Source organism: Macaca thibetana, chromosome 3, assembly GCF_024542745.1.
Source record: "Macaca thibetana thibetana isolate TM-01 chromosome 3, ASM2454274v1, whole genome shotgun sequence".
NCBI classification, from domain to species: domain Eukaryota; kingdom Metazoa; phylum Chordata; class Mammalia; order Primates; family Cercopithecidae; genus Macaca; species Macaca thibetana.
The window spans coordinates 56,466,886-56,493,257 of NC_065580.1; the positions used below are offsets into that span (position 1 = coordinate 56,466,886).

Consider the following 26,372-nt stretch of genomic DNA (forward strand, 5'->3'; position numbering starts at 1 on the left):
CCTAGGTCTTCACGTTCACTCACCACTCACTCACCCAGCCACTGACTCACCCTGAGCAACTTCCAGTCCTGCAGCCTCCATTTATGGTAAGTGCCCTAGACAGGTGTACCATTTTTTATCTTTTATGTCATATTTTTACTGTGTGTGTTCTTTGTTTAGATACACAAATACTTATTGTATTACAATTGCCTACAGTACTCAGTCCGGTAACCTGCTATGCAGGTCTATAGCCTAGGTGCGACAGGCTTTACCACACAGCCTAGATGTGTAGCCGGCCACACCATGTAGGTTTGTGTAAGTGTGCTCCATGTGTTCACACAGTGATGAAGCTGCCTAACGACGCATCTCTCAGAATATATTCCCTTCGTTAAGCGACACATGACTGCACATGATACAGAAACCAGTTCCCTCAACACCCTCCCACTGACCTCCGTCCCCCTGGAAAAAGTAGATATTTCCATCCCCACATAAAAATAAAGAGATGAAGCTAATGAGAGAAAACTATTCATCTACATGTACAGATGACATTTGTCAGAACAGCACAACAGACTCTCATTGAGTGTCTAGATAATAGAAGCCCAAAAAACTAGCACTCCTCCACCCAATATCTTCAGGAACTTCTGAATCACTGGCAACTACTAAGAACAACATATTGTTCCAATACTCTAGAGAAAGGATTTTGCTGTGTAATTTTGTCGATTTTTTTGTGTATGTTCACATAACATAAACCTTTTAATAAATGTTAATAAATCTAATTATGTGGTTGGTTGGTTAATAATTAAATCTATGTTGCAGTAGTTTCTGGTTCTGGATTAATATTTATGACTTGATAAGCATGCAGTTCAGGAAATAATATGTAGTCTATTTAAAGTTAAATTAATACATTATAAATAATAATAAAGTAATGAAATGCTGCTGAACTTATTTTTTGAAACAAAACAGGAGTACTTACCTTTCTGAACAGTTTGAAAAGATTTTTCAGTACTCTGTTCAACCTTTTCCTTGCCTTGACTGTGTTACCTTTTGGAGCTTCCCTGTTTTCTAGTAATTCTTAAACTTTGAACAGCAAATACATTGCGTCTTTCGTGCTACGTCTGACGCATTCTGACCAGTCTTGGGCAGCTGGGGGAAACAAGGCTGTGGTGAGCTGGCACTGTCCATTGCGCTGTGAACACGGAGAGTGAGAACACTCAGGCCACACACGTGCAGGGTTGTCCTGACGTGACCCTGACTTTAGTGACTGTTGACTCTCCTGCGGCTGGTTCCTGTGGTCCTTGTTGCACATTCAGGGTTTATTAGTTGTTTTCCGGTCTTGGTCCAGTGATGATAGCAAAGTTGGAAACAAGAAAAAACAGATCTGGTAAGAAAGGAAAGGAGGAATGATCTTAGCAATGCATCTGGAATTCCAGAAAATTAGAATGTGACAGGCATGTAGGTACTTAGGAGTAGTCACAAGGAAAAACTCATAGCTAGAACAGATTTTACCTTAACTTAAAAAAAAAAAAAAAAATCTTTGCTCTTCTGTGGCAACAACTATCTTAAAAGAACTAGCTTAGAACAGATTTCTCTGAATGTGTTTCTCATAACTCAAAGAGAAGCACCTGAGACACTTGTTTGAAAGGCAGATCCCATCCAAAAAGTAATGATTATGATTTTTGCCCAAGCCCACCGCCGCCACCCAAAGTGACATTTGCTTATGTGACTCTGACTCACATTACAGTTAGAGGACCATGCGTTCCAAAGGTGGTTCTCAGCCCTGACTGCAGGTCAGTCACCTGAGTCTCCTCTCGGTGATCATTCAGTCTACGTGTAAACACTTCCAGTGACAGGAAGCTCTCAGCCCCCCACGGAGGCTCATACCAACTTTGGAAATGCTCCTGCACTTAAATGGTTGTTGGATTTGTTTATAAACCTACCTTCTTGCAACTTTCACCCATCCATGCTGGTTCTACTCCTGTGGTGAGTAATGCCTCTCACACATGTCAGCATATCAGGCTTCCTGCATTATCTCTTCACCCATAGATCCTTAAAACCAAAAGCCTTTTGACCTTGCTTTAGAAAGGAAGTAAATCCTAAGGAGCTTTGATGTCAAAGCACCCCTTAGTCAGGAAAGCTGACTAAAAATGTCAGATTTAAGTTTTAATGCAAGTTTGAAAGGTTAGGAGTTAATATATACCAGGAGGCACAGAAACAAAAACATGTTTTTGCCCCAGTAATCCCATGCAAAAGTGATAACCCAAAAGGAGAGAAAAAGATATAATGCATAAAGATATTGATATTTATGAAAGTGAAATATTGGAAGCAATCTGAATTCTAAAAAAGTGTGGAATATTTAAAATAATGCATTCCAGAAATGCATTCTTGATACTGAACCTCTAGTCAGAGCTGTATTTGTGTGTCAGTTTAGCTTTGACTGTGTGACTTTGGAAAAGTTGCTTAACTCCTCAGTTTCTTCATTTGTGCAACAAAAATAACAATTCCTACTTAGCAAGGTTGTGAATTTTAGATGTTATGCATTTAAAACACCTGGCACACAGTATGCTTAGTATATGATAAATAATATTTAAGATTATTTTATTATGGTACATCCACCCAGTAGAAAGCCTTGAAAATAGCTATTATTATAAAGTGTGTTTAGCAACTTAGGAAAATATTTTAATTAAATGTTAGGTAAAAATGGATTCAACCACACATATACATTTAAAATAAGTTTATTCAAAGATAACAGGGAAAATAAAAATGATCAACCGTGTGTGATGGAGTAGGATTATAATCTTTAAAAGTAGAAAAGTACATTCCTTTTAGAGGAAATAAGTCAGTATTTCTTAATTAAAAAGAAAATGTATGATAGAAATGTAAATTTTAAATGTCCTAAAGAATTAGTCATTTTATGTTTGTTTAAACATAAAAATATATTTAAAGAAAAGACCATAAGTCACATCTTGTGAAAGAGCTTGCTGTCAACCATTTTGAAACTCAGAAATACTCAGGTTGCCTTTGTAACCAAACGATAGTAGCACACTACCACCCCCTGGTGGCAGCATGCCCAAGGTGTAGGATCAATACCTGGGAAGTAAAATATCACTAATGTATATATGCAAATTCTAAAAGCAAAGGCATAACTATTTAAAGATCTAAAAAACTCAATTTGTGGTCTAGACAACTAACCTACATTAAATTCAATGTGACACATTTATTACAAAATTCATCTACATTATTGCAAATAAAATGTCATAAAAATAACATAATCCCATTAAAAAGTGGGCAAAGGACATGAATAGACATTTTTCAAAAGAAGACAAATGGCTAAGAAGCAAATGAAAAAATGTTCATCACTAATCAAAGAAATACAAACTAAAACCACCATGATATATCATTTTAAACCAGTCAGAATGGCTATGATTAAAAAAAACAAGATGTTGGCGGAGTGCTGAGTAAGGGGAATACTTATATATTGTTGCTAGGAATGTGATTGCTAGAAGTTCTATGGAAAACAGTATGGATATTTCTCAAATAACTAAAAATAGTACTGCTAGTCCATCGGGCAATCCTACTACTGGCTATATACCCAAGAAAAAGAAATCATATCCAAAAGATACCTGCACTCAGATGTTTATTGCAACTCTATTCACAATAGCAAAGATATGGAGTCAACCTGAGTGTCTGTCAAGAGACTGGATAAAGAAAATGTGACATATATATACAATGGAATACTATTCAGTCATAAAAAAATGAAATTATTTCTTTTGTAGTAACATGGATGGAACCAAGGCCATTAAGTGAAACAAAACTCACAAACAGCAAAATAGCACACATTCTCATAAGTGGGAGCTAAGTAATGTGTACACGTGGACATAGAGTGTGGAGTAGTAGATACTGGAGTCTTAGAAGGACGGGAGGACAGAAGGAGGGTGAAGGTGAGAAATTACTTAATGGGTATACATGTATATAATTTAAGTGATGGTTGTACCAAAAGCCCTGACTTCACCATACTGCAATATATCCATGTAACAAAACTGCATTTGTATCCTTTAAATGCATACAAATGAGAAAACCTGGTGTGCATGTGCTTTTAGCTCATTTTCCTAGATCTACGGGCTAGTGGGATCTGCTTATTTGCTATAACCAGTGAACATAATTGTCTGTGTATTCTATTATTTCATATGATTTTTCAAGTGTGATCAATACAAACTTCAAAATCTTTCTATATTGGAAAATCATATGACTTCTTTGGCACTTAATAGCCATTAAATGCAGACTAGCAAGAAAAATGAAAAATATTTCTCTTAGACTTCTTCAGGAAATCTAGTTGATAAAACAGTTCAAAATACAGTTATTGGAAGAAATACGCAATTATATCAAACTCATTTTGTTTAGAACATTCAAGCTATTTGAAGCAGTTTCTAAAATGTCATTCTAGCATCATGTCATCTTAGTTATGAACTTTTTTGTATTTTCTCATGAACAAGTGAACAAAACCATATGTTCCCATTCATTGTCTGTACTTTCTAATGTTTTTATTTTGTTTGTTAATCTCAATTTATAATGATGACTGGCTTTTAGAAAAACTGACATTTCTTTCTAGGATGCCAAGTATATCCAATTGATTGATGGGATTATTGAGTTTGACTATGTCCTTAACTGATCTTCTGACTTCTGCATCTGTGCACTTTTGATAGAGGGATGTTGAAGTTTCCAATTGTGAGAGTGGATTCATCTACTTCTCCTTGCACTTCTATCAGTTTTGCCTCATGTATTTTGATGTTCTGTTGTTAGGTGCATATACATTAAGAATTCATTGGCCGGGCGCTGTGGCTCTCACCTGTAATCCCAGCACTTTGAAAGGCCAAAGCAGGCAGATCACAAGGTCAACAGATCGAGACCATCCTGGCCAACATGGTAAAACCCCGTCTCTACTAAAAATACAAAAAATTAGCTGGGTGTGGTGGTGCACACCTGTAGTCCCAACTACTCAGGAGGCTGAGGCAGGAGATTCGCTTGAACCCAGGAGGCAGAGGTTGCAGTGAGTCGAGATTGTACCACTGCACTCCAGCCTGGTGACAGAGCAAGACTCTGCTAAAAAAAAAACAAACAAACGAACCAAAAAAAATTAAGTCGTCTTGAAGAATTGACTCTTTTATCATTATATAAAGCCTCTCTTTGTCTCTGATAACTTTTCTTATTCTGAAGTCTGTTCTGTCTGAAATTAATTTAGTGACTCATCATTTTTTAGTTAGACTGGCATATTTCCCCCCCCCCCCCCCCCCCACCCTATTTTCATTTTTTAATGTTAGTGTGGCATATCTTTATCCATTTACTTTTAATATATATGGGTCTTTATATTTAAACTGGATTATTAGCAGACACAGCATATACTTTGGGTCTTTTTTTTTTTTATTTTTGGATCCATTGTGACAATCTTTTAACTGACATTTAACATGATTACTGTTGTAGTTGGGTTAGTATCTTCTACCGTATTTTTACTGTTCTGTATTTATTGTGCTTGTTCTTCATTCCTGTTTTTGTTCCCTCTTTTTATGCCTTTTGTGGTTTTAACTAAGCACTTAATGTAATTCAATTTTCTGTCCTTTCTTAGTATATCAGTTGTACATCTTTTTTTTACTTCAAGTGGTTGCCATGGAGTTTGCAATATACATTTACTAATCTAAGACCATTTTCAAATAACACTATACCACATCAAGTACTTTTTAACAAAATAGTCCTATTCTTCCTTCCTATCCCTTGTATCATTGCTGTTATTTCACTTACACATGGACATACATAAATATATATGCATATATAATTGAATACATTGCTGCTGTTATAAATTTGAACAGTGTTATCTGTTATCTCAAGAATAAGACAAAAGCTTTTCTTTTCCCTTCACTGATTCCATCTCTAATGCGCTTCATTTGTGCAGAACTGAGTTTGTGACCTACGTAATTTTCCTTCCCTCTAAAGAGCTTCCTTTAACATTTCTTGCAAAGCAGTCTATTGACAAACAAATGTCCTCAATTTTTATCTGAGAAAGTCTTTATTTCTCCTTACTTTGGAGAATAATTTCACAAGGTACAGAGCTTTAGGTTGGTAGTTTTTTCTCTCAATACTTTAAATATTTCACTCTACTCTCTTCTTGCATGTATGGCTTCTGAGGAGAAATCGGATGTAATTCTTTGTTCCTCCATAGGTAAGTGTGGTTTTCCTCTAACTTCTCTCAGGAATTTTCATTATCGTTGACTTTCTGTAATTTACATATGATATGCCTAGATGTTCTTTGAGCTTCCTGGATCTGTAGTTTATTTTCCTGCATTAATTTGAAGGAATTTCTTGTATTCCTTTCTTTCTTCTCCTGGTATTCTTGTTATGAGTATGTATGCCTTTTGTAGTTAGTTGTCCCAGAGTTCTTGAATATTCTGTTTTTTTCCTAGTCTTTTTTTTTTTTTTTTTTTTTTTTTCTTTTTAGTTTGGGTAGTGTCTAGTAAGATATCTTCAAGCTAAGAGATTCCTTCCTCACCCAAGTTCATTCTGTTAGTAAGCCTGTTACAAGCATTCTTCATTTCTGATAAGTGCTTTTGATCTCTAGTAGTTCTTTTCTTTTTTTCTTTTCTTTTTTTTTTTTTTTTTTGTTGTTGTTTGTTTTTGAGACAGAGTCTCACTCCATCGCCCAGGCTGGAGTTCAGTGGCACAATCTCAGCTCACTGCAACCTCTGCCTCCCGGGTTCAAGAGATTCTCCTGCATCAGCCTCCTGAGTAGCTGGGATTACAGGCGGCCGCCAACGTGCCCAGATAATTTTTGTATTTTTTGTAGATGGGATTATTTCACCATATTGGCCAGGCTGGTCTTGAACTCCTGACCTCAAGTTATCTGCCCGCCTGGGCCTCCCAAAGTGCTGGGATTACAGGCATGAACCACCACTCCTGGCTGAGTATTTCTTTGTTATTTCTTAGAATTTCCATCTCTCTACTTACGCTGCCCATTTTGTGATTAAGTTTATCTGTTAGCGTTCTTAGCATATGAGTCATAGTTGTTTTAAATTCCTGGTAATTCACACATCCTTGCCATATCTGGTTCTGATGCTTGCTCTGTCTCTTCAGACTGTGTTTTTTGCCTTTTAGTGTGCCTTGCAGTTTTTTTCTTGATAGCCAGACATGATGTACTGGATAAAAGGAACTGCTTTAAAGAGGACTGCAGGAACATGGTGGTGAGGTGTGGAGGGAGGGGAGCATTCTACGGTGCTATGATTAGGTCTCAGTCTTCTAGTGAGTCTGTGACTCTGAACTGTGAACTTCATCAATACTTCCCACCACCCTCCGAACCCCCTTAGGAAAGACAGGATGGCTAGAGTGGGCTGGAATCAGTGGAACCCTTTCTCCCTGTGGAAGGCTACAGCCAGCTGGAGTTGGGTGTTTCACTTCCCTAGGTCAGTTAGACTCCGATCAAACCCCAGCAGGTTAATTATAGTTGCTCAGGGTGGGCCTGTTAAAAAGAGCAGAATACTCTGGCATGTCAAAGTACTTCTGTTTCCCTCCCCTGCTGGAACACAAGGAGATTTTTCTGATACTCACTGAGAAGACTTGGTTAAGCTCCTGGAGGTAAAACTCACAAAACTGTGTCCCACTGGGGATTTTTACTCTCAGACATGTCCACGCCAAACCTCCAGCAATTCATCAATTACAATTTAGATTTTTCTACCCAGCACTGGTTCCTGCCCAAGTTTCTGCTTATGGGTGTCTACTCCAATAAGTTGTGATTCTCTGTATTCACTTTCTGTGTCTCCAATTTTGGGGAGAGTAGTTTGCCCTGTGTGTGACCTCACTTCTCTTATGGATATGAGAAGAGCTGTTGATTTTTCAGTTTGTTAAGTTTTTTACCTGTTAAGGTAGAGTGGAGCCTTTAAGCTCCTTACATACAGGAATGGAAACCAGAAATATTTTGCTTTTCCTTTACTAGTCTCTCATTTTCTGGATTTCTAAATTTTGAAATCCCAGAAATCAGTCCTTAGTTCTCTTCCTGTTTCTATCTACAATTTATCCCGAAGTGATCCATCCCATCCAGTCCTATGATCTTAAACATCATCTCATGGGCTGTGATTCCAGGTAAGATGGAGTAAGCCCACTTCATCCTGTCTCTCCCACTAAACACAGCTATAAAATCGAGTGGAATGCATGAGCGTCTATTTGAGGACCCTGAAAAGTAAATCACGTACAGGCAGGTTGGGGAAGAAGGTCAGGATTAAAAGTAGCATTGAGCTGTGGTTAAGTTATTATTTTTTCCCCTCTGGTATCCCCTAACCTGAATGCTAACCTGCATGAAATCCAGAGACGAACACTGACCTGGAGAGAGAGCTCCAGGAAAAGCCCTTTAATTCTGGCTCAAGGAACAAGCAAGGAACTCATGATGCTCAGAGAGAGTCCAGACCCCTGTTTAGCTTTTAATTCCTCTCCACTCTCTCATACCTCAGCTTCCAAGCAACACTGAGGCAGCAGTGGCAGAGTCATATGTGATGGGAGCCCACAGGAGCCAAAATACTGGAGAAGGGAACCTTTGGAGCTGTGATTCTCAAGAGAATTTAAAAGTCCTTTTGCTTGCTTGCTCTTGTGCTCTTTCTCTCACACAGATGTCAGTAAATTTGAAGATAAATAATTGTCCAATCTGAACAGAGAAAAAAAATTGAATAAAAATGAACAGATCCATGGCCAGGTGCGGTGGCTCACACCTGTAATCCCAGCACTTTGGGAGGCCGAGGCAGGCAGATCACCTGAGGTCAGGAGATTGAAACAAGGCTAGCTAACATGGAGAAACCCCATCTTTACTAAAAATACAAATATTAGCCGGGCATGGTGGCACGCGCCTATAGTCCCAGCTACCCGGGAGGCTGAGGCAGGAGAATTGCTGGAACCCACGAGGGTGGAGGTTGCAGTGAGCCAAGATCACGCCACTGTACTGCACTCCAGCCTGGGCGACAGAGCGAGACTCCATCTCAAACAAACAAAAATAACAACAACAGATCTTTAGGCATCCATGAGACAACAGCAAAACATCTCATTCATGTCACTGGAGTTGCAGAAAGAGAAGGTATATGATTATGAAAAAAATTTGAAGTAGCAATGGCTGAAAACTCCCCAAGTTTGGTGAAAGAAAAGCCCATAGATTCAAAAAGCTCAATGAGCCCCAAACAGGGTAAACTCAAAGAAATGTGTTCCAAATGCATCACAGTAAAACTCGAAACTGAAAAATGAAGAAAAAATCTTGAAAGAAGCAAGAAACAGGTTTCAAGAATGATGCTCATATTTATAATTTTGAAAATTAAGTGAATTGAAATGCCATTACCAAAAGAAGGAATAGAAAAACAGTAGGTTTCAGGTGGGAAGATAATGAGGTTTAATTTGAGGGCCCTTTGATATACACAACTGGAATTGCCCAGTAAGAAACTGAACATAAAAATTTGGAGCTCCAGGGAAATTCTGAACTGGAAATAAGGATGTTTAACTCATCACTGTAACTGGCACTGTGGAAACGGTATACAGAATAAGAAAAGGAGAAGTTAGGCTTCAACTAGGCTATGCAGTAAGAACAAATCTTAAAATCTCAGCGGAAGAACTGAATGAAATTTTGTTTCTGGCTCATAGCACAGTCCAGTGCAAGTCATGCAGCCACCTCGATCCTAAGCTTTGCCAGCTGGAGCATGTGCCTTCCAAGTTCAACACGGCTGGGGAAGACATTTGTTACTTCCACTCACCTTCCTTGGGCAAATTAGTCCAATGGCCCCAATCCAAATGCAAGGGCGACTGTGAAATATAGTCACCCTGTGTGTCCAGGAAGGGAAAATGGTGCAGCAAACACATGGCAATGGGTCAGGATAGAAGTGACAGGATAGAAGTGTAGACAAGGTGTGCCCACCTGGACTGCTTATGAGTTCATGTCACAGTTTTAATAGCTTGTAGTGGAAACAAAAGTAAAAATAGTTGTCCTCAAATACCCATATCTAATAACCACTTAGACTTGGCTCCTGGTCTAAATCTGCCCTTCACCTGAAATACTCATTCAGTCTCTTGTGTATCCATGTCCCTGTCGCATCTGGATCTCTGAAGTTTCCTCTGGCTCTAGCATTCGTTATACCTCAGGAATGCAATTGTCACACACAACTGAAACTGAGCTCTTCAAATAACCCTTCTTCACACCTTTGAACAACTGTGGACTCTTCCCTTCTGTGATTTCTGTGAGGGTTTTCTGCAATCTGGATGTAGAAGAATGTGGTGCAACAGGTCATTCTGAGTGATGATCTATTTGCATATGCATGCCTGTATCTCATTCAGCACATACATCATTTTAAATAATGAAGATGGGAACAAAACTAATTTCAGTTGTTCCATTTATTCATATTAATTTTTACTGGATGGCAACTATATGCAAGCACTTGTTAAGACGATGATGCAGTGGTAAATTGGGAGCTAGGTTTTCTAGTGGGGAAATGTGTAATACAATGTCAGGTCATGATGAATACTATATAGAAAAGTAAAGCAAAACGAGGAAAGAGTTTGAGGACTGTTGGTACTGTTTTAGATGGCAAGGCACCTCTATGAGAAGGTGATATCGGTACAGGTCTGCATGAACCAAGAAGTGAGCTATGCAAAGATCTGTGGCGAGAGCATACCCGCTGGAGGGATGAGATAGGGCAAAGGCCCTGAGGTAGAAACAAGCTTGGCAAGAAAGCCAGTGTGACTGGTGCCAGAGAGTGGCAGGCCGTGAGACTACAGAGGCAGATGAGGCAGGGCCATGTAGGTGTGGGAAAGGAGTTCAAATTTTGGTCCAGGTGTGATGGGAATTTACCAAACAGGGAAACGAGGTGATCTATTTACATGTCAAAAAATCACTGTGGTGTGGGTGGAGAATTGACTTTAATGGGCAAAGGTGGAGGCAGGCAAAGTAGGAGATCAATTGGGAGGCTGTAGTAGGAATCCAGGCAGGCACTAGCCCAGTCCAAGTGACATAAAGAAGAAAAAGCCCAGAGCTTGCCAGGAAGGACCCTGTGTCCCAGGGGTAGGCCCATGGTCCCCAACATTTATAATGTGCTGAGGTAATTCCTCTAAGTGAGTGTGTGTTCACAAAGTTATGGGAGTCCTGGGGAGGAGGGAGCACCCCAATGCACCTGTGATTCAGGAAAACCATCATAAAGAATGGACACCAGGTTGCCTGGCAGACAAGCATGGGAATGGCATTCTGGGATGAGAAGATAGAAAGTTGTTATTACAGAAAGAACTTATTTCTTTGTACTTTTTCAAACTTGATTTTTTTTTTTTTTTTTTTTTTTTTTTTTGCAGCTTAAAGGAGGAAAAAATCATCATAATGAAAGAATTTGAGAAGATACCAAAGCCAGGAGTAAGTCTTAGATGATATAGAGTTTCTTAAATACAGCTGGATTCAATCATCCCTTTTTATAAATATTGTTTATCACAACAACCATATCCTGAAACAATTTAAAGATTCTAAAGTCTTAACTGTGAATGATGCTGAAAAGACTAGCTACATAACTTCTGGAGTAAATATAAGTGATGCCTATTATAGACCTTAGCAACTTGGCATCTAATTTAGGCTGTATTTAGTTGGACAATGTCTGCTTTGTTTCCAGAAGAAAAAAAGATTCTGTGGTTGACACTAAAAATATTATTTTGCTGTAGCTATTACGGTCATAGCTCTCTGAACATCTCAAGTTATTACAATACATTTTTACAAAGAAAATGTATCACTTGTCTATTCCTGCCTAACAAACCATCCCAGAACTTAGTGGCTTAAAACAACCACCATTTCGTATTTTTCACAGTTCTGAATTCTTCTGGTCTTAGCTGGCCAAATTGGGGCTGGGTAAACTAGGATAGCTCCATTCATATACCAGCCATTTGGCAGGCTATTTGGTCTAAGGTCACATGTCACTAGTTGGTCACATGATGATGGAAGGGTTTCCAGCCTCAAGAAGGAGCAAACTCCAATATGTAAGACCTTTTTGGGTCTCTGCTAAAATCATTTTTCGTGATATCCCATTGGCCAATGCAAGTATTATAACATGACCAAGTCTAGAATCAAGTTGGCCCTACCTCTTAATGGGAAGAATGATCAAGTAAATGCAAAGGGACATGCATACCCCGGAGATAGGAGGAATTTGTGGCCACTTTTTACAATCTATTATAGAAAGTAAATAGAATGATCACCATACTTTGCACTCCTTCCACCTTCTGATAATCCAAAAGTGTGTTGGTGGTGGTTTAATTCCAAGGCCAGCTCACCAAAAACCTGTTTAGCATAGAGTAAAATACTATTAATTCTAAATAAGTATGCCAAACCATCATTTACAACACAGATTTTATGGGAAAAACATTTTGAAATTTCATTCAGATCCTAGGATCACCAATGATGCTCTCACCCAGCAGCAGTGGGAGGAGGGAGCTATACAGAAAGCCCAGGGCAGGCTAAATAGACCCAGCACTGAGTCATTAGTAACAGTAACTGTAGACCTTCTCAGTGTGAGAAGGCTTCTCTCCCATAAGTCAAACACTCCACAGGTAATCAGACATGAGACAAAGATCTTCGATGATTCTAGGGTAGATGGTATTTGGGGAGAATGTGCATGAGCTAGAGAAGTAATATCAATAAGAAAGTGGGGGATTAAGCAGTGCAAAGTGTTGGGTATCCAAATATGAACACCTTTATCTTTAGTTCCCATGTGACTCAGGTTAACCATAAGTCAGATATTCAAAGATTATTTGCATCTGATTTTGTCAGATCACAAAGCTACTAGAAAACAGACTGTACATTTTTTTTCACGTCCTTGGTATGAAATAAAAATTAACACGAAAAATGAAGCATTTTTAAAGTAGGAGAATAGAAAAGAGCACTAATAAAAAAAGAATTCAAATCTAACGTGTTTAATTATACATGCAGTATCATTATCATGCCTTTGTTAAAGATGTTGGCAATCACAAGTTGCATTTAGCTTTGTGAGAAATCATTTAACTTTGTGAGAAATCATTCATGAACCTCAAAACAAATATAATCAAAATGGTGAGTGAAATTAGTTTTAATTCAGTTTTTAGGTAGATAAATGTTTGTTCAGACTATATAACCTAATCATCTCATGACTTTTAAAGGAAATGGAGAAGAAGATGAAAATATTGAGAGAAAGCACTGAAGAATTACGTAAAGAAATAATGCAGAAGAAATTAGAAATTAAAAATTTACGAGAAGATTTGGCATCTAAACAAAAGCAGTTACTAAAGGAGCAGAAGGAACTAGAAGAATTGTTGGAACATCAGGTCGTCTTAAAGGTGTGCTACTTGCCGTTAATACTTAAACATTGTGCCTTGCATCGATATAAAAGTGTGTGGGTATTAAGAGTAACCAGCAGGTTGAATAAAGAGGGGTACTGTCTCACAAACTGAAATGTCTGTATTGCGATTGATCCTATCAAACTAAATCTAGGCTCTGGGAATTCACAAAAGACCTTAGGGTATTTGGGAGTATCACTCTAATTTGGAGCCTCACCCTGTGAAAAGGTCTCTCCTGACCTCACCAGACATTTTTGGACGTTAGAAACGAGTGTCACAAACAATTGTTTCCTTGAAGAACAACCATGGCCAGGTGCAGTGGCTCACACCTATAATCCCAGCACTTTGTGAGGCCAAGGCGGGTGGATCACCTGAGGTGAGGAGTTTGAGACCAGCCTGGCGAACATGGTGAAACCCATCTCTACTAAAAATACAAAAATTAGCCGGGTGTGTGATGATGGACGCCTGTAATCCCAGCTACTCGGGAGGCTGAGGCAGGAGAATTGCTTGAACCCGGGAGGTGGAGATTGCAGTGAGCTGAGATCGCACCACTGCACCCCAGCCTAGGTGATAGAGTGAGACTCTGTCTCAAAAACAACAACAACAACAACAACAACAACACACACACACACACACACAATCAAATTGTCCTAACAACAACAACACACACACACACACACACAATCAAATTGTCCTAACCTCTCACATATATTTGTATTACCTTATCCTTGTCTGTTTGATTGCATTCCACTTCCTCTCACTATAAAAGGGATGAGAGGCCTGTATTTATGTTTTAGGAGATAATGAATTAAAATTCATTTTACTTTGAAAGATGTATAAATAACTCTCAAAACAGTTTAACCTAGAGCTGTTTTAAAAACAACATCTGAAACTCATTGGCCTAGGGGATCATGGTGATACACTTTGACCTATTTTTCTGTAACAGTCCTAGAGCAGTCAGCCAAGATGTACCCAGCTGCTGAACAGAGCACAAGACCCTAGCAGAGATGGATTTAACAGGAACCCAGTGAAGCTTAAGCTTCAGGCCCCTCACTTGCATGAACCTCTTCCAAGATGCTGTACCTAAGTTAGCATTTGTAATTTTTACTCTTTTTCTTAACGAGGGCCCTCCAGATGGTACAAGTTTCAGCCCCACAAAATGTGATCTGCCCCAGGACTGAGCAAGATCCCACAGAGAAATGTCTCGCCCACCACACTGCAGTGACGGATTCAACCTCCCTGCATGTGTGTTACCCCGGCTCCAAAGTCCAATGACATCCTTGGGCAGGAAGGTGCTTGTCTATAACCCTTGCCATGTACGTAAGACTCTTGAGACTTCAACTGAACCTCCCGTGAATCCACAGAGCATAGTGGGAGGTGTGGTGTTAGACGAACTTAGCTTCTGAGCTCGGCCTTGCCACTTACTAGCTGTGTGACTTCGGGAAACTTATTTAAGTTCTTGTAGCATGAGTCTTAGGCAGGGCTCCCCAGAAACAGAGCCTAAGACAACTACTAATGGAAGGAGAGCTCTAAGGAGAATCCTATAGGAGATGGAGGAAAGCAGGATAGAGCTGGGGAAGAAGATGGGCCAGAATACAGCTGCTTCAGGAGAACTCTAGTCTCAGCCTGATCCCATGGAGAACTCACGAAGTCTTAAGTTACATCATGGAGGCTGTTGCACCCAGAGGTGGGGGTGGGGGGTGTCTGTTAGATCACCGCATCGGTTAGTCATTGGTTGCAGCTTGCTCCCCTCCTCCCTCCACCCCCTGGCTCCCATTCCTTCACAAGGCAGCTCTGCTCAGCCAGTGACAATCTGATGGAGAGGAAATTAAGCATGAACCATTAGCAGTCATCCCTGCAGCATCTGGGGGTGGGTGGGCAGATGGGCCCTGGCTTAATGATGGTTCAGATTATGATTTTTCTACTTTACAGTGGTGTGAAAGCAGTATGCATTTAGTAGAAACCTTGCTTCAAGTAGCCATGCAACCATTCCATTTTTCACTTTCAGTATTGAATAAATTACATTTATTATACAGTATTCAATAAGTTATGTGTATTTACTGTGTGGCACTCAACACTTTATTATATAATAAGCTTTGTGTTAGGTGGATTATAGACTAATAAAAGTGTCCTGAGAATGTAGGCTAGGCTAAGCTATGATTTCAGTAGGTTAGGTGTATTAAATACATTTTCGACTTAACATAGTTTCAACTTACAATGGGTTTATTGGGATGTAACTGCATGAATGTGGAGGACCATCTGTACCTCCATAAAGGGAATCTGGGCAGAAGACCAACAGTATTTGCTACACTCAGCTACCTCCTCTTCAAAAGGATAACAAATACAGCTATCTTACAAGGTCATTGTGAGTATTAAATGGGATAATTAAAGCACACAGGGCAGATGGTAAGTATCTACATATCGTAGTTCCTTTCTCCCTCATATTTAATTTTCTTGTCTTAATTGCTTCTACTCGAAGACCACATAATTTAACATGATTTCCTTTCTTTGCTAGGATGAAGTGGCCCACTATCAAACCATTCCAGTACAAATTGGAAAAGAGATAGAAAAAATAACACGCAAAAAAATGTATGATTCAATATTTTTACTTTGAATCCCTCCCAGTCCAAGTTATGTGTGCACACTGAAACGAGAGTACTAACAACTGACATGTTAAATTACTATGATAATTTTAGAAATGTCTGCTTTTGGCCGTGTCTAGGTTGTTTATATCAAGTTCTTTAAAAGAAAGTAATGCACCAAATTACTATCATTCATAATATTTATGGCTTAATTACGGGTCAAGATTCTGTTGCCAATTTATAAATCATATTTTTATGGAGAAATTCAATTGACTTTAACAGGGCTGTACATGGGATAGATTATGTGAACTGGTTAGAATTTCATGGTCTAGAAGTATATCAGCCAGGCAGCAGCCCAGAGACCAAATAATAGTAACTCCCCACTTTGCCACCCATTCATGTGTGTAACATCCCTCAGATGTTCAGAGTAGATTTGGAGGCAGAGGTCATTGAGGAAATTCTCAGTGTTTAGAGGAACCAAAAAAGATAAAAGATTTTAAGTGAAGATGCAAAAATTCTGGGAAAACAATATGATTACTCTGGTGACTAATCTTAAGAGGAAAGGGAAAAATTAGGCAGGCACTAGTAACTGTTCTAAAAACTAAGCTCACCAACACCAAAGTTGAGAAACTCAGATCAATTCCAGGAGGCTGGTCAGGATGGGGGCTGAATCACAGGAGATGGTAGCAAATTGGGATCTGCAGAGAAAGTAGGGAGGCTGGGCAAATTCCTGCCTTCCGTGGCACTCAGTGGAGATGCCGTCTAAGTCCCATCCATCTGTGGTCTTTACCCACTGCTGAGATCATTGAATTTATGATTATCTCTTCTGCTGCCTGGTTAGAAAGCAAGAATAGGTAAGGCCAGCATGGCCTCAAAATAAGGCAAACGTGTGTGTGTGTGTGTATCCCCTACAGAGAAATGGAAAAGAAAAAAATTCTCTTGGAACAAGAAGTCAAAAACCTAAATGACTCCCTAAAGAAAGTTGAAAACAAGGTTAGTGCTATAGTGGAAGAGAAGGAAAATGTAATAAAGGAAGTTGAAGGCAAACGAGCCTTACTTGAAATCAAAGAACGAGAACATAACCAATTGGTCAAGCTATTGGAATTAGCCAGAGAGAATGAAGCAACTTCATTAACTGAAAGGTTAGTTATATTTATGTATGTTATGTTCTGTCATCTAAATTTTTCTTCAATTTATACTTGAGAATTCAAAACATAATCTTACTTTGGTGTTGTCATTAATATTTTTAAATAATTTTAAGTCAACTTTCACCATTAATATATTATCAGATAAAGCACTTTGAAGTATTTTTTGATATTTTACTCATACATTTTCTCAATTTTCTGTTACCAAATTTTCAGGACAAAATCTGCTATATGTTGTATGTTTCTGAATGTGCCTTTGGAAAATTATGTGACTGGAGTATGTTATGTTTAGTTCAGGGATTTTGCCAACAAATCAATGATATTTCTTAGGCCATCTTGACTTTTTTCTAATAGAAGTAATTTCATGGTGTAATTCTCTAGGAGAGTTTTATGTCCTGCTTTTTTATTTTATTTTATTTTATTTTGAGATGGAGTCTTGCCCAGGCTGAAATGCAGTGGTGCGATCTCAGCTCATTGCAAGCTCCACCTCCTGAGTTCAAGTGATTCTCCTGCCTCGGCCTCCCAGGTAGTTGGGACTACAGGTGCACACCACCATGCTGGGCTAACTTTTTTTTTTTTTTAAGTAGAGACAGGGTTTCACCATGTTGGCCAGGTGGTCTCGATCTCTTGACCTCATGATTTCCTGCTTTGGCCTCCCAAAGTGCTGGGATTACAGACGTGAGCCACTGCGCCCAGCCTATGTCCTGCTTTTAAGTAGAATTTCAAGGACACTGGAGGCTTCTATCTCTGCTAATCTGTTATTTTTTGGGGAGTGAGGGTTATAAGACTGCAGTTCTAAATGATACCAACTCACAAACCTAGTTGCCTTTGGCATTATTTACAATTTATGATTCCAATATCAGAATAGTTGTGTATGTATATACTGAGCATGCTGTCTTTTATTAAACTTTTATTTTAAATTCAAGGTTACACATACAGGTTTGTTACAGGTAAACTTGTGTCATGGGGGGTTGTCGTACAGATTATTTTGTCATCCAGGTATTAAGCCTAGTACCTATTAGCTATTTTTCCTGATTCTTTCCCTCCCTCCTCCCACCCTCCACCCTTCGAAAGGCTCCAGTGCATGTTGTTCCTCTCTATGTGTCCATGTATCCTCATCATTTTGCTACCACTTATAAGTGAGAACATGTAATATTTGGTTTTCTGTCCCTGCACTGGTTTGCTAAGGATAATGACCTCCAACTCCATCTACATTCCTGCAAAGGATATGATCTCATTCTTTTTTATGGCTGCATAATAGTCCATGACATATGTACCACATTTTCTTTAACTGGTCTACCATTGATGGACATTTAGGTTGGTTCTATGTCTTTGCTATTGTGAATAGCACTGTGATGAGAAAACGTGTGCATGTGTCTTTATGATAGAACAGTTTATATTCCTTTGAGTATATACCCAGTAATAGGATTACTGGGTCGAATGGTAGTTCTGTTTTTAGGTCTTTGCCAGAAGAGATTGGGAGCCAATATTCAACATGCTGTCTTGATAAGTTTTGAAATACATTTAGGACAGCTGATAACAAATCACTTTCATATTCTTCCTTTACCTGGAACAGAGGGATATTGGATCTGAATTTACGCAACAGTCTCATTGACAAGCAGAACTACCATGATGAACTTTCTCGTAAGCAAAGAGAGAAAGAACGGGATTTTCGCAATTTAAGAAAGATGGAACTGCTCTTGAAAGTGTCCTGGGATGCGCTTACACAAACTCAAGCAATGCATCAAAGGCTTCTATTAGAGGTGAGGGCTGTAAACTATCATCTGATTTTTAAGCTCGGTGCTAACTTTTGAAGTAAAAATATTTTAGGAAGCCGTTTTTGCTGCCAATAGAGAAGAAGAAAATACAAGTAACAGAGAAAAGGTAATTTTCAAATGCATCAAGCCTGTTATGAAATCTATAGTCCTATAATGTTTTGTAATCTCATTTTGCTAACCCAAGATTAGGGAAATGTCTTGTTTGGATCAGTTGTTCATCAGCCTGACCTGGGGAAGTGACTGGGTCATCCAATTCTAGAAGAGCTAGAGGGTTCACTGCAGAGTGGGGCCAAGTGGATCATTATTTTCACCAGTTGAAAGAGTCAGATCCAGCATGGTGTCATGGCAGACTATAACAGTGAAGGACTAGGTCAAATTATGTGGATATAGATGATCAGCAGCCTGCACTTCCAACTAGCCAAGGGCAATCCAGAACCCAGTGCCAGGCTCCTGGCTATTTCTGTGCAGAGTCGGAGGTGTTCCAGTCAGAAAATGCTCAAGACAACTGTTACCTGCCTCTGTGTTCCCAAGTGAGGGGTCCTGTTGCCCCTGGTTGTCTCCTCTCTCAGAGGGCACTCCCTGTGGTAAATGACCAAGCACCACTGAAAGGGCAGAGGATGCTTGAGAGGGCTGCAGCCTTGTGCTAGAGCCTTCCTTGAGCGAAAAAGGGGTCAGCCTCTGAGATGAAGCAGCTAGGTATATAGAAACCTTTCTGATTCTCTTCAGGACTGTCATGCTCCAGAAACTTATGGAGGGTCACGACCTCAGAAATGTGAACAGGAGTTTCCAGCTGTGGTAGACACCTCTGATCCTAACCTACGCCTAGTTCTCCTTTCCTCCTGGGCACATAGAAAGTTTATACTTCCTTGCACCCTTTGCCGTTGAGCAGGGTCACATAACTCATTCTGGCCAGAGGATTGTAGACAAAAGTGACACACATCACTTCCAGCCTATTACATCTAGTTACCAGTGTGAGACCTTCTAGCTGTTTTTCCCTCTCCTGTGGTAACTGTGGAAGTGCATGACGCCATGGAGGTGCTGTAAAATGGGAGCAGCCGGGAATGCTGAGCCAACAGTTGTCTCAGAGTCCTCTTGATTGCCCACAGGCTTTGTAGGAAACAGCTTTGGTAGTTCGAAGCCATGATATTTGGGGGTTATTTCTGTAGCATAACTTAGCCTGTCCTAACTGAAAGACCAACCTTAAGGAACATGTGTGAAAAAATTGGTTAGGGTTATAAGTGTTACAAACAGCTAGGACTTGGACTTGGTCTTGCTGTCAGATGGCACTTAAAATCTTCAAGAAGTTTTCTGGCCGGGTGCGGTGGCTGCTGCCTGTAATCTCAGCATTTTGGGAGGCTGAGGTGGGCAGATCACTGAGGTCAGGAGTTCAAGACCAGCCTGGCCAACATGGTGAAACCCCGTCTCTACTAAAAATACAAAAATTGGCTGGGTGTGGTGGTGCATGCCCATGATCCTAGCTACTTGGGAGGCTGAGGCGGGAAAATCGCTTGAACCCGGGAGGCGAAGGTTGCAGTGAGCTGAGATTGTGCCACTGCACTGCAGCCTAGATGACAGAGCCAGATTCCATCTCAAACAAAAAAAGAAGTTTTCTGTATCTGTGAGGCAAAATGTACTTTTATAGTCTTTTGCAAAACAAATAAAACATGTATGTTCTACTATATATGTGTTTTTATAAATATTATTTTATATAACTGTTATACATAGTATATTTATGATATATATATACTTCTTATTTAATCATTTTATTGCAGTTCCAACAGGTAGATTTATTTGTATCACTCTGAAATCTCTTTAACTGTAGTAGTGCTTTTTGCCTTAAAAGATTGTTTGTCTGATCTTAGTATAATAATATCAGTTACACTATCTTTTGGCCTGTTAGAGTCTGCATGGTATTATTTACTTTCATTTTGTTTTTCCTTTTTGGAGACAGTCTTGCTTTTCTGCCCAGGCTGGAGTGCAGGCACCGTCTCAGCTCACTGCAACCTCCACCTCCCGGGTTTAAGCAATTCTCATACCTCAGCCTCCCAGAAAGCTGGGATTACAGGCATGTGCCACCATACCCGGCTGATTTTTGTATTTTTAGTAGAGACGGGCTTTCACTATGTTGGCCAGGCAGGTCTCAAACTCCTGACCTCAAGTGATCTATCTGCCTTCGCCTCCCCAAAGTGCTGGGATTACAAGTGCGAGCCACCGCGCCCAGCCCTATTTACTGTCACTCTCTCTGTGTCCTTATTTTGGTGTGTCTCATATACACAGCACATACTTTTCAAAATCTAGTCTGATAAATTCTGCCTTTCAATTCTTGTATTTAGTCTAAAAATTAATATTTAATGTAATTGTGGATATATTTGACCTTATTCTATGATATTACTTTTGCTTTCTCTGTGTCCCATCTGCTTTATGTTCCACTTTCTCTCTCATATTTCCTTCCTTGGGATTAATCAACATTTCATATTGTTCTGCTATCTTTGTTTTAGATATGCCTCTGTTAGTTTTACATTATGTTTCTATTCTTCGGGTAGTTACCCTGAAGATTACAACAGTTATCTTTGACTTACTAGAATCCAGTATAAATTATTTGTATTTTTACTCCTTCTAAGACAGCACTAATACCTTTGATGATTTTAACTCTGGCTTACCTTTGCAACTCTCATGCCCTCAAACATATTTTTATTCCAACTTCCCAAGTTATTCTTGTTGGAAGCATTGGTTTACTGCAAGCTACTCCATCTTAGCCCAAAGCATAGCATGTTAGGATGTTAAATTGGAACTTTGGACAAACACAGACCCTGTGGCCACCCCACCTCAGTCATAGTAATATTTATAGTAGACAGCAGGTATAATGTCCATTCAAAGTACTAATGGAAACTTCAATGTGATGAGTAGGAAACTCTTAAAACCAGCAAGTGTTGCTTGTACTAATAAAACAATTCCTGTTTTTTGATCAAATAACTGTTTGGTAAGATTTCTTTAAACAATGGGATAAAATGTATAATTGCCTTTAATAACAATTTTGGTAGTTATGGTAGTAAGTAAAGTTAATCCATTCAATATGTTTCTAATGCTGAGTCATCAAAGCATTCTTTTTAATATTGAAGAGTAAGGTAACCTAAATAGAAGAAATAATTCGTCTCATAAATTAATAGTTCTTAGCTCAAAAAGGGTTATACATTGGTAAAAATCACAAGATTGGTTCTAAAAGACTACACACACAAAACAGACTTAGGTTCACTTCTACCAGAAAATCTAGATTAAGTACCATAGAAGGGACACATAAACATAAGACACAATGTCATCCTACTAGTTCCACTTCTAGTTACAATAGAAAATTGTGACGGACCATGGTCTCTGCTGACAGCCAGAAAAAAATCAATAAACTGAAAATCATATATTTTTAGGAGACATATGCAAATAGGAAGTAAATTCCACAAAGGCATCATCACTTCCTGGTGAGCAGAAACAGGTGGCTTTTTGCCTCCCTGAGACGTTTGCCAAGTCTAGGCCTGGGCATGTGGAAGATTTGCCTGCTGTTGGCAGAGAGACTTTGCTGGGATTAGGCAAAACCATCAGAGCTTTTAATGACTATGTGCATTGGCATGACAAACTGGAATTCCTTCAGCAAAAACATCATACTCTCATGTCATCGCACACATTACAGTGTACCTCTGCATTTAAACACGGCTCTGATTGACTTCCACTTGGCATTGAAAAGAAATAAAACCATGATTCCTGGGATTTTGCTCTGACACTCACCATCGTATTGTAGGGGTTAAAATATTGTGAGTCTGTAAAGTTATTCGCTTTCTAAACATAAGATCATGTCCAAAATGGTGACAATGACAAAGTCATCTTACCAAGTGATGATGACACTTTCTATATACTATAATTTTTCTTTAATTGTAGTTTTCTAGCAATTTCATCTCCCTTTGCTCTGATTTAAAAGTGGTTCTGCATTTTTCTCTCTTCATGACTCATTTCAGTGTTCAAGGCAATGATAACATGCTATACTGAGGAGAGCTTCACCTTTGAGTCAGGCAGAGTCAAGTTCAGATTCTAGATCCATTGAATTCCTTCCTATGTTAGTTGTTTCCAAACCTTTGAACTGGGATTATTGCAAAAAATGAGTGATTACAAATGGGAAAATGTGTGGTACAGAGAAGATACTCAGTAAATATTGCCATCCTTCCTTTATACATATGAACTCTTTGAAAGGCTAAAGTGAATGATAGTCAGGATGAGACTGTGAATATGGCTATTTGATTCCTATGGAGAAGATGGCATCATCCTCAGACCCTACTGATGAACCCCGGAAATGCCTCTCGGTACCCACTCTACATTACCTGAATGACTGCGCCTGTACACCAGCTGTTTTCCTTAGGTCCAGCTCCTTTCATGTCCAATTTTTCTTCCATTTTGCTAACAAATTTATATTCTTAAGTGACACATTCATGTGTCACTCACCTGCTCAAGACATTCAATGGATCCTTAATTCACATAATCACAGAATGAAGGAACCAAGAGGAATCTTAAAGATCATACTATAAAAGCAAATAGGTTTCATCTCAAATGCAAGCTCCCTCCATTTGGGGGTAGCTCCCTAAGTGATGATATTGCAAAGGATTTTTTTTTTTTTTTTTGAAACAGAGTCTCACTCTGTCGCCGAGGCTGAAGTACAGTGGCACTGTCTCAGTTCACTGCAACCTCTGTCTCCTGGGTTCAAGCAATTCTCCTGCCTCAGCCTCCCGAGTAGCTGGGATTACATGCACCCACCACCACGCCTGGCTAGTTTTTATATTTTTAGTAAAGATGGGGTTTCACCATGTTGGCCAGGCTGGTCTCGAACTCCTGACCTCAGGTGATCCACCCGCCTTGGCCTCCCAAAGTGCTGGGATTACAGGTGTGGGCCACCGTGCCTGGCCCAATATTGCAAAGGATTCTGAGGCCCAGTGCTGACTTGTTAGATAGGAGCTCTGTAGTTGATTGGTGATGTCTGCCCCAGGCATAGAAAGAAAGATTGTCCATGTATTTCCCATTCCTAATCAAGTCATCTTCCTAATCAAGTGCAGTTTCTTCAACCAATTCTTTTGGTATATCTTCATACGCCAAGTAACATGCTTATGATGCTGCTACTTGAGTTTTCAGTTGTAGACTTGATCTTTGTACTTATCACTATAAAAGATGAGGATTCAGCCCTCTTTAGACCCCTGTTCACCACACATACGTTTCTTGTCCCTCTGTATACACAGTATCCTCATATAATTTTGATTAGTTCAGAATTTAGTATTCACATTATTATGAATATATAAAGGCTATTCATGCCTGAGCCATGTGATATTATATAATTACCCTTCCTTACAAAATTTTTTGTTCCCAGGAATTTATAAACATCCTGTTTTTACACTTTTATAGTTTTTGCTGTGCTTATTAGTTCAATCCCAAATTCTTCTCCAATTATATAAATCTCTCAGTATGTTAAAACACATTTGATGGCCTATTCATTTACTCTTCTTGAAGAAGTCTCTGCTAAGCCTCATCAATGACCTCTAGCCAAAGACTAACAGGAATACACCAGTAGTTGAATGAGCTGAGTTTATTACACATTGCAGCAAGGGAGAACACACGCCATGGAGAATTGTAGGGAGTCTCAATAGAGGGTATTAGAAAGGACGTACAGGATTTGTGTCATGTGACTTGAGGAATGGTTTAAAGAAATGGGACTTTGCCCTGAATTTGGATGTTCTCAGGAAATGAGAGTAATTCTGTGGTCAAGTATCTTCAATGTTACTTAGAAAAAGAAAAGATTAGATGGAGGCTAAAGCTATGATTGTTAAACAAAGCTGTACATGGAGAATGTATGGTATTTTGTGGCTTGGATCATGTTCATGTTTTTGTCTATGTTGAAATACAGTTATGGAGTGGCCTTGTTTTTGTCCTGATCCATCATGATTACAGAGTGGCTTTGTCTGAAGTTGATGTTCTGGGCAATTGTTTATGTTCAACAGGAGAATATCAAGGCCTATGTATGAGTACCAGTTCTGTTCCTGGATATCAGGGGCTGCCTTTTTCTTTCTCAGCCTTCTGACTTGTTCCAAAGTAGTCCCATTTCTCTATGTGCTTACTGCACTACTCTCATCATAGGAGCCTTACGCCGTCATCTTGGTGATGCCCTTCACCTCTCTTCGGACTCTATCTCATGGGTCTCATCTATTTTATTCTCTTAGCTTACCCCCTTTTGGAGGAGGGGACATGCCTTCCAGTAGCTTCATGAGAAAAATGCTAGTGAAAAAGTAATTGTTTAAGACTTTGTGTGTTGGAAAGTATATATCAGAAGACATTGCATGCTAAAAAATATTTTACCCTCACACTAGCCACAGACAATTAATACTTTAATTGGATATGGAATTTTACATTGCAAATCATTTTCCCTCAGGAAGAAGGCATTCATTAACTGTCTTCTTCATGTCATTCTAATTACTGATCCTTTATTTGAAACCATTTTTTTCCATGCTGGGAATTTGTAGGATCACTTATTTGCCTCCAGAATTTTTACATTTTACAGTGATGTTCCCATTGTATCCATTGTGTGGGGCACTCAGTGGGTTCTCTTTCAATGGAAATGTATGTCCTTCCAAAGTTTTGATACTTTGTCTATAATTATTTAATTTTGTCCATTTGATTTTCTCTGTTCTGTCTTGGATTCCTTTTACGCAGATGTTGGACCTTCTAAAATAGTCCTCTAATTTTCTTGTCTTTTTTCTTTTATTTTCCATTCTTTTTTGTCATTTGACTTGCTAAAAGAGAAATTTCCTCAGCTCCTTTCAACCCTTCTATTCTTTCATTATGCTATCATATTTTATATTTCCCTGTGCTCTCTTTGTTCTCTGAATGTTTCTTTTTCATAGTGTCTTTAATCTCTTATCTCATTGAGGCTATTAATGATAGTTTCTTTTTTGTTATACTTGTCCTAAATAAGACTTTTCTTCATGTTTTTTCTGTATTTTTCTTTTTTTGTTTGTTTTTTGTCTCTTTGTTATTAGAAACTTTCCTCCAATATATGGTAATTCTTGGCTATCTGCTTATATTTAAGCATGGGATGCTATAAATCTATTTGGAAGCTGTCTGTGATGGTGAGGCTTGTCACTGTAGTTTAATCTGACTGGACACAAAATATGTAAGGCATGGCCTTTGACCGAAGAGGAGTTTGCAGTGGAATGCATACAAGTTGTTCAGATTTTAACAAATATTATAAAAGCTATTTATATTATGACACTACTAGCTATGAAGTCCACAAAATAGCACCCATAGAATATAAAACTAAGAGAAATTAAAATGTATTAAAATCCTTTTCCTTTGTTGATTTTAAGGAAAATCTGTTTTTGTTCTAGTACAGTTTCAGTGAGAGACGAACTTCCTCTTTGACCCTGTGATTTATAATTAGCCCAGCCACTGCCCACAGCTGACAGCACTTGAAAACAGGAGTGGGTCAGGCCCGGCACTCCCAGCCCAAGTGAACATTTTTTCAGACT

At 39.0% G+C, this 26,372-nt stretch overlaps 1 protein-coding gene across 7 annotated transcripts in view; it reads left to right on the forward strand.

Moving 5' to 3' along the window:
* Nucleotides 1–26,372, forward strand: part of CCDC146 (coiled-coil domain containing 146) — a 189,832-nt gene that overhangs the window by 138,801 nt on the left and 24,659 nt on the right. For all 7 annotated transcript variants that reach the window (XM_050782731.1, XM_050782734.1, XM_050782730.1 and 4 more), the window contains 5 exons: nucleotides 11,323–11,380; nucleotides 13,144–13,320; nucleotides 15,836–15,909; nucleotides 16,817–17,044; nucleotides 18,624–18,810. In XM_050782731.1, the coding sequence (XP_050638688.1) occupies nucleotides 11,323–11,380; nucleotides 13,144–13,320; nucleotides 15,836–15,909; nucleotides 16,817–17,044; nucleotides 18,624–18,810 (724 nt within the window). The remainder of the gene's footprint in view (nucleotides 1–11,322; nucleotides 11,381–13,143; nucleotides 13,321–15,835; nucleotides 15,910–16,816; nucleotides 17,045–18,623; nucleotides 18,811–26,372) is intronic.